The following is a 9,558-nucleotide window of genomic DNA, read 5'->3' on the forward strand; positions in this document are numbered from 1 at the left end:
ATTACATATAATTATATATTATATACACACACACATATATAAATATAAAATGTGTGTGTGGTGTCACACTTTTACTTCTTACACATACAATACAATCTGGAATCTTACAGTGTGAAAATTATGCCATGAAGAGTAACTAATAAAAACATGAATATTTACCCTGTAACTCACACCACGCTTGCCCTACAAGTGTATGGGGACTCTCCCCATGACCTGCAAAGTCTACCCGCTTTACCTGTAGATGGAAGGGGGAGAGCCGCACGTCGTACAGCCGGCGTCCCCCGCCCACGGCCGAGGCGGGCCCCACGCTGACCGAGAACTGGGCGGCCTGGCCCACCGCGTGACAGACCACCACCTGGAAGACAGACAGGTAAAGGCTGAAACTGCATACAGGAGAAAGGAGGGCTCATACACAGGCATCTTTATTTCTTTGAATAAAATAGTCTGGACTTTACACGTCAGCAAGGACAAGAAGTTAGAATTTCAAACTTGGGCAAACATTCAGATTCACATCCTTTCTATGACGTAATAGTTTTAAAACTAGAGACAATACTCCAAAGCTTTGCTTTCTGATGGATTTCTGAGGAGCTAAACTTTGTCTTGCCCAAATCTAGTTATGCTCTGTCCACGTGTAACGAAAGTTTTTCCTCTAAATATTGCCTTGTTCTATTTCTCCACAACAGCTGATTTTTAAATTCCCCAGACATTTCCACAGACGTACAGAGTAAAAGATATTTGCCATCTTCTCTTGCTAAAATGAGTCTTCAAAAGAACATAAATTATAGATGTTACAAGTGAAGAATTAAAAAATTTACCCAGAACACAAGAAATTTTTTCTACCTAAGTAATTTTTAACGTATCACGGTTTTAATGTATCACGTGGGAATAGTTCAAAGAACATATAAAATATCAAAAAATTACAAAGTTATACAGCCATATCAAAAACAGAATTATAAAGTGAGCTCATTTAAGAATCTATAAGACAAGTAATTATATCAGGAATAAACCAAAGTATATTCCTAAGTCATAAAATATTGTAGAGAGACAATAGCTATCCAAACAGAGAAATATGTAGTTTCTGCCACAGAACCCTCCGCAGGAGCAGATGTGAAATGAGAGGTCGGCCACCCCGGCAGAACGCCAAGCGAGCACAGCGCCAGGCAGGTACGGGGCCAGGCAGGCGCCAGGTGTGCACGGGCTGGGAGGGGCGGGCGGGAGGCAGGGCTGCCGGGCGCTGGACGACCGAGGGGGGGCGGAGGGAGTCAGCCCAGTCACAAGGAGGCCGAGGGTAAGGCCAGACTGACCCCCCACTGCAGGGAGTCACTTGGGAAGGAAGAGAAAAATTCTTTAATTCTCTGGTGGATTCATCAGAATCTAAAATACCAAGATTATCAAAATAACCACTTTGTCGGGGTGTGCTGTTGCCCTCGGTTCTGGGCTAGGACACCGTCTTTTTCTTCATCCACTGGCTGCTTCCTTAAACCACGCCCCACACCCAGCTCTGTGGGCTCTGTGCACACACCCTGCCCCCTGCCACTGGGACAAAGACGGGACCTGCACACCGAGCCCCGGCGGGGGTCGCCTTCCAATGTCCATGATCAAAGACCTTGATGCCACATATCTAGAAAAAAATAAAAAACGGACAACTCTTATTCTCACCCATTCTTGTGACATCGCTTTCAAAAGATTAATTCACATGGATTAGTTACATATTTCCGTCATCTCCAGAGTTCACAAAGGGTTGGAACGAAAAGATGTTTGTATAAGAAATGTCCTCTATTCATGTTAAAAATAAATGATCTATAAACAACCCTTTTTGGAGCAACATACTTTGATGCCAGATGAGTTATACACACCGATGACATGACACCAAGAAAACTCTCTGTCCTTTGTCTCTACAGCCTCTGCCTTTTACTGCTTAAAAAAAAAAAAAGACAATGATTTGGTGTACTTCTGTTATTTCTCTAGAACCTTCTATACCAGGCTAATCAGAATTTTACCAAGAAAACAGCTTAATTAGTGCCTTGACTCGAGCAAGAAAGAACTTGGTTTCTTTTGTATCCAGCGCTACAGAAAGTTTCCCACCACCCACTCTCGGACACACAGAGGACACAAGCACTTGATTAAAAGCAATAAATAAATAAGATAAAATAAAATATAAGGACTTTAAAACTTCTAGAATGTAGGACTCCAAAGCTCATAATTAACCCTCCAAGCCATGTCACTAAAGTAAGTACAAGCACTAAATGGGACAGTTTCAGGTCAAAACATCTTTTCCAAGTGACACCCTGGGGGTCTCCCCGAGGCCCTCCGCACTCTAGGGACAACCAGTCAGCACAAAGCCCTTTCTGGGCCTCCCCTGCGTCCAGCTGGAAAAGTTCATTAACAAGGCAGTCTGAACCTGCTTCACCGTTTTGACACAGCCAGACAAAACACCACCACTGTGCCCGTGGGGTCGGCTCGGACCCCCATTAGGGCCAAATCCTTTCCGGGGCCAGCCTCTGCCTCCACCTCCCTGGGAATGATAATGCCCCATTTGTCAAATGGACGAGAACAAAATGGAAGGGAGGTTTTAAAAATAAGTAATCTTCTTTCAGCGTATTAAGGTGTTATCCACAATGGGGATTAAATTCCCTCCACCCATGCACGGTGGCAAGGCCCTGACCGTCTGGGAGGGGCCCCCTTCTTGGACCAGCAGGAGGCAGGGTCACCGGATGCTAGTAAAGCAGATCCTTCCCACTAGTTAGCCGTCCTAAGTGGCCGGAATGTCAAGGGTTAACATCCACCTAACACCTGTGAGCGGGCAGAGACCCTGAGTTTGACCCTAGAGCGTCCCTATCCCAAACACAACAGTGCTCACGAGAAGCCCTTAAGTTTCCAAGTCAGCTCCTCAGAGAAACCCAATTATATGAACTGTTTAAATCCAGCTTTTAAGTTCTTATTGCTTGAGTTTTAAGCGTCTCCCTCTGAAACAGTCAGCTATCAGGACTGGAGTTTTAGAAGTTAAATAGAAGCAATATCTAGCAGCATCTGTGGGGTGTGAGGGGCTTCTCCAAGGAGGGGAGGGAACGCCCCTCCTCTGGCCCCAGAGCAGGAGCCTCCAGGCCACGATCTGCATCCACAGGAACAAGCTCCCTTGAACCACCAGCCATCGCCCCACCCGCTTTATTCCTGAGGTCTTTTTTTCCCAAAGCAAGCAAAGAATTTCTCAATTAATAAACCATTTCAACATCAAGCAACAGAAGGCTGAACCCCGCTACACAACCGAGAGGGTTTTCTGGAGGGCGGCTGCATGTGGCAGGGGTCTCACAGCTGGAGCCGACGCAGCACGAGACACACCTGCGGTCAGCAGGGGATGGAAGGGGAAGGTGGGACAGCGGTGGTGGGACCAGCTTCGTGACAACCTGCGCCGGCAGAGCCGAGGCCAGGGCCTTCATTCACCTTTCCCCTGCCCTCTCCGGCTCCCAGACCTTAACCTCAGGCACATGGCTGTGCAAACAGCGCTTATCTGGGAACTGTGTCCCTTTGTTTGGCAACAGCGAGTTCTGCTGCTGTGCCCACGGAAAGCCCCGGTATCTCCCCATCGCCCTGCGCGCTTTCACTTTCTTTTCCATGAAGCTTCTGTTCGGCTGCCTCGGCTCCTTCTCGGAAAACGCTCCAGAGAACTGGAAATAATTTAATTACTTTTGCCTCCAAAGAAACTAGCAATGCAGCTGAAAAGTGCATCTACAAGTTTTATGCCGCTGCATATTTTTCACTTAATCACACTGTAGCACACCCGAGGAAAGAGCTCCAAAGTAAAACGAGAGACCCGGCGCTAATCGCTGGGTTCCAATCAGTTACGCCGCCCAGCTCTGCGAGCTCTTCTCCCTCCGTAAATGTTCTTTAAGACAGTAAGAACTGGATAGAAAATATCACCCCCACTCTGGAACAGAGACGCAATTTAAAAGCATCCATTAGAGCTAAATACTATCCAAACACTGACAAGAGCTAACCCTATTTGCCGGCTAATTTGAAACATGCGGCTGAAGGTGTGTTTTGACAAGGAACTCCCGCGGGGCACTGAGACGACCAATGCTGGAAACAAGGGGGCAGCCGACCCCAAGGGGCGCTGGGCAGATGCTCTTATCTCACCCTGTCCTGGGGTGCGCCTCGGACCCCCCAGCTCTCGATTCCTCTCTCATTAGATGCTTTCAGGTGAACAGGGAGGCTGTTCACTAACATTGCACCCTCAGGGAGTACTGTTAACAGGTAACATGGCTCACTGTGGGTGCTCTATAGCTTAGAAATCTGTTTGCGAACGTGCTGCTCTTTCTTTGACTCTACATTAAAAGACACATACAAGTCATCTCCTTTAAAAGGAGGAGGGAGTCAGTCTTCTCCAGGCCGGCCACTAACGCAGGCCGCCTGGGCCAGGCCACTCCGCCACATTGACCCTTAACGCCGGGCTCTGTATTCCAAGCAACCAAGCAAAGCTCGGTGCACCCCTGAGTCTTTCCACCCTGTCTCCTCTAGGCCAGAGTCCGGCTGCTGTCGCCCAGACAGACAGGTGCGAACAGGCGGCCTTGCGGGAGGCCCTTCTCTCATTCAGGGCAGCAGCCAGGCTGGAGCCGGGAGGGCAGGCCTCCAGCGAGGAACCTCTCCCACCCGCCCTCCAAAACGCCCCCATTCAAAACAGCTTCCCAACCTGTCCGCATCCCAGCATAAACACCAGGTTAATGCGCTACCTGGAATTTCAAGTCATGCCAAGCAAAGCAGAAAAAAAAAGTCAACCGAGCAACTAGAGAGACAAACACGGACAATTTTAAATGACGCTGCCCTCACGACGCAGGCGGCCCGCGGAGGTGTGGAGCGAGCAGAGGACACCCCAGAGCTTGCAGGGTACACTCTGGCACGCACAGGTGCACAGACAGCCTCGGGTAGCAAACGCGCCCGCACACCTCTCACGCCCACGCGGCCGTGGGTTCCCCGCACGCAACGTGGGCGCAGGTTCTGGGGCAGTTCCGCGGGCCTACGCTGCGCGCTGCCACCGTCTTACATAAGCAAAGCCTGGCCCCTGCCCTGCAGTTCTCCTTTCCCTGTCGTCACTGGCTCTTTTACGGTGGGGAAGTGGAAATAGGGGCGCAAGTGAAACAATAATAATAACGGTGATGTAAAACACAACACTAACCACGGTTTACTGTGCACAGCGGTTAGAGCTCATTTCTGGAGGCCAATGACGTTCAGCTTCAGCCTCTGCTACTGGGTAGCTCCATACCTGGGCCTAGTGACCGCCTCTCTGCCTCAGCTTCCTCCTCTGTACAACGGGATGACACCTCTTCTGGCAGAGGAGTGTTAAGAGCATTCCTGAGGGTGAACACAAGTCCTTTACCCAGAGCCTGGCCACACCCGGTGCCACCAGGGGTATCATGTGGCAGGTGCCGGGCAGGGTTCTCCCCACAGCCCTGTCCAGGAGGGGCTCCGAGAGGGAAGGAGGCCCCGAAACAAGCCCAGATCGCAGCACAGTCCCCAAACCCTGATTCCCGCTCCATCTTTTCCCCGGCGAGTCTCCACGCGGGCGGTGCTTGCCAACCCCGCACTGCCGGGGAGGTGGGCGTGAGGCCTCGGAACCGCCCCTGTAGGGGAAAGGCTGGCTCTCAGGCAGCTGGAGCTACGGAAATAAAGGTTTTCTTTTTCTGGGTCAAACATTCTGGAACAAGCCTCTCCCAGGACGTGAGGAAAGAGAACGTAGGTAGAAACTTGTTGCTCTTGCGTAAGAGTGTAATTAACGCCTAGGGGGGAAATAAATGCGTTCGGTGCATGTTCAGACTGGACGAGACAGCAGAGAGCGCCCTTGGAGAAAAGGGGAAAGGCCGTGCCTTGGTGCTGAGAGCCCCACCAGGACACCTCTCCATACGAGCCGAGCCCTGCTGCCCCTGCCCCTGCACCCGGCCCGGCTGCCACCATGAGCTGTGGGAGGAGCGTGCATCCACCCCAGGTCTGAACAGGTGCCCTGCGAGGCACACCCAGGAGAATTCCCATAGGAAATGCCGTAGCCCTGAAGCCACCTGCAATAAATGTGTGTTCAGTGTCTGTCCCCAGTTCCTGGCGCACAGCTCCCTGGGAGTCCCAAGAGATAAGAGTGTCTCTTGTATGCTAATGAGATGGCTGGTGGCTGGGGACTGTGGATAGCTTTAGGATGGGGACTGGTTACCAGAAAGGCCAAGGCAGGATTAGAGGGCTGGGATGTTCAGCCCCCCTCCCCCTCCAGGGAGGGGAGAGAGGCTGGAGGTTGAGTTGACCTCCAATGGCCAACAATGTAATCAATCGTGCCCATGGCAGGAAGCCTCCATACACCCCCAAATGACAGGTCTGGGGAGCTCCCAGGGTGGCAGACTCACCCAGGTGACGCGAGGGTGCTCACCCAGGCCAGGCATGAAGCTCCCTGCCCTCCCCTTCCTCCCGTATCTACGCACCCATCTGGCTGTTCCCAGGTGTGTCCCTCATAATACACGGGTAATAGTAAGCACACTGTTTCCCTGAATTCTGTGCTGGGGCCATTCTAGTACGTTATTGCACCTAGGGTGGGGCGGAACGGGTTGTGGGAATCCCCGATTTACAGCCTGTCAGGCAGAAGTGCCAGTGGCAACCTAGAACTGGTGACTGGCATCTGAAGTGTGGCAGCCTCGCGGGACCAAGCCCTCAACCTGTGGGACTGTGCTAACTCCAGGTCCACAGTGTCAGAGCTAAACTGAGCTGGAGGACGCCCAGCTGTTGTCAGAGAGTGGGAGAGCTGGTTGCTGGGGTGCGTGAAAAAGGCCTACACATTTGGTGTCAGAAGTGTTGAACCTCCTCGCTCAGCCCAGGCTGGGCAGGGTGTGGACGTAGCGTTGGTCCTGCAAGGCGACGCAAACTGCTCCAAGCTCTGCAAGCCCCCAGCTACCTGTGCAGCTGATGCAGAGGGGGTTCGTTGATGAACCAGACATTTGCGAAGGAGATTTCTCGATGCACAGGGGCCTTCGTGGGTTGCAGGACAAAGTCCAAGAACAGGGCATCCGGTGACAGCCAGTTCTGCTCTGTGAGGGGCCGGCAGGCAGACGCAAGACCCAACACCAGTCAACACCAGTCGGGGCATGCTCACAGGCAGGAAGTGGGACATTCAGGCCGGCCCGTCCTCACTCGTATCTACTGATCAAAGATGCCGTTATGTAACAGAACAGCCTGGGTTCAGGCGGGCTCGTCCTTGTCCCGGCTCAAATGCCAACCATACGTCCCTCATCAAGGCTGAGTTAGAAAGATGCAAAGATCCAACCTGACACTCGGGGGTGGGGGAGCTTAGAAAGGGGAGAGGAATGTCCTTGAGTCCTAAGTTTGCATTTCTTTTGCAACTTTTGTTTGGGGTCCTCCAATTCTGTTACAGTTTTTTCCTCGAGAATGATGCAGAGCTGGGAGAACATATGACTCAGCTGACACAGAATTCATTACATATTTGGAGCCCATGGGGGTGTGTGGCTTAGATACCAAAAAAAGAGGGACACCATTGTAAACTTCTCGCCCTCCCTGGCAGTTCTAGAACACTAGCTCCCGGAACACCTTGAAAAAGAGGACTCCGTGTCTTATCATCTTCATTTAATGCATGAATGTTAAGTAACATCCCACCCTGGACACTTTACGAGAGAAACTCTGACTGAGCCAGCTAGACTCTCTTGCAAAACAGTGCCCTGAAAATGTGCCATGGTTGGCCAAGACACTCATCCAAGAATGGAAAAGGCCATGCACACAATCCAAGCGTGTGGGGGTGTCCTGCTCCCAATATACCCTTCCCGGGAGCCCAGGCAGATTCCAACAGGTGTCCCCACCTTGTGGGGGTGCCCTGGGAGGCTCTGAGCTCCAGGCCCTGCTCCTCCCACGCTCACAGCTGAATGACAGGAGAGCGATCACTGGGGCGGGGGCAGGGGCTGTCCACCTGACTGGCAGGCCCAGTCCACCGTGCAGGACAGCACCAGCCTCAGCCACAACAAGGCAATGACAAGGGCTCACTTCCCCCTCTGACAAAGAAAACATAAAAGTCGAGCACTGTGCAGAGAGCAGCTGTGCACAGAACAAGACTGTGTGTGCACTTTCCCATCTGTCTCGGGCAGGCAAAATGCTTCTAAGAATCTGCTCACAGAGGTCCCATCCTGACAGGGTCAGGGGAGGAGGAGGTGCAGGGAAATGAGAGGGACAGACTTAAAAAAAAAAGTTTATACACGTCTATGTTGTTTTTAACCTTTTAATGAGCATGCACTATTTCTGTAACTACGTCAAAACAAACACAGTTTAATCATCCACTTTCTAAGGCTGCTTTTCTGACAGTAACAAGAACCTTAACTGGACTCATACTCTTTTCCCAGTATGCCTACTCTTCCAGGAACGGCAAGGAAATAAACACACTAGCAAAAATAATAACAGAGGTAGGGCGAAAACAGCATTTACGGAGCACTTATGTGCTTGGTATGGTTTCATATGCTTTACCTGAACTAACGCGTTCCATTCTCAGGACCAGTCTAAGGGGGGGATGTTGCCGCTGTCTGCAGGTGGGGAGTCCAAGCCAGAGGACGCAGCAAAGAGCTCTGCCCCCAGCGGGATGACACGCTCCTGCTCAACAGCTTGACTCTGACCATCACATAGTATCATTCACTAATATGAATTATTGAAATTTTAATAATGTGGGGAAAAGAGAATAAATGCAGTATGTCTAAATTGTAGGTAAAATAAATAAATGCATAAGAAAAAGACTGGAAACACACACCAACATATGAACAAAGCCAATCACCAGCTCAAGTGACTACCATCGTTTTTTTTTTTTTTTAAAATTCTCTTCTGTGTTTTTTAATTTTCAACAATGCACTTGTGTTGATTTTATGATAGTAGTAGAATTTCTGTTTGAGATGGAATGAACCCATTGCAGCCTGAGGTCTAAACCCGCCAAGGCCTGTGAGTATCTGCAACTGCGGCGTGTCCATCTGCGCTTGGTGAAGCCTGCCCTCCGCAGCCAGCGACCCACTGACACCTGGAACGGTGCTGGGAAACTGGATGTCCCCGTGCAGAATGAAATTAGACCCTTCGCTCACACCACATACAAGCAGCAACTGAAAATGGATTAAAACTTAAACGGAAGACCTGAAACCGTAAAACTACTAGAAGAAAACATAGCGGGAAAGATCCAGGATATTGGTCTGGGCAAAGATGTTTTTGGGTATGACCCCAAAAGCACGGGCCACAAAAGCAAAAACAGACAAGTGGGATTGTATCAAACTAAAAAGCTTCTGCACAGCCAAGGAATTAATCAACAGAGTGAAGAGACAACCTATGGAATGAGAGAAAATATTTGCAAACTACTCATCTGATAAGGGTTAATATCCAAAATATATAATGAACTCAAACTCCTCAATGGCACGAAAACAAATAACCTAATTTAAAAAGGGTCAAAGCATCTGAATAGACATTTCTTTTTTTTTTTTTTTTTTACAAATGGTCCACATACATATAAAAAATGCTCAACATCACTCATCATCAGAAAAAGGCAAATTAAAACCA

General features: G+C 50.1%; 1 protein-coding gene across 1 annotated transcript in view; it reads right to left on the reverse strand.

Annotated features, from left to right (window-relative positions):
- The window catches only part of C2CD2 (C2 calcium-dependent domain containing 2), a gene marked incomplete at its 5' end in the record, with an annotated part of 29,884 nt that extends 29,529 nt beyond the window's left edge, over positions 1–355 (reverse strand). The window contains one exon of the mRNA XM_012640082.1: positions 236–355. Coding sequence (XP_012495536.1) covers positions 236–355 — 120 coding nt within the window. The remainder of the gene's footprint in view (positions 1–235) is intronic.
- Between the last annotated feature and the right edge of the window lie 9,203 nt (positions 356–9,558).

This window comes from Propithecus coquereli, unplaced genomic scaffold (genome assembly GCF_000956105.1).
Source record: "Propithecus coquereli isolate 6110/MARCELLA unplaced genomic scaffold, Pcoq_1.0 Scaffold148, whole genome shotgun sequence".
Classification (NCBI taxonomy): domain Eukaryota; kingdom Metazoa; phylum Chordata; class Mammalia; order Primates; family Indriidae; genus Propithecus; species Propithecus coquereli.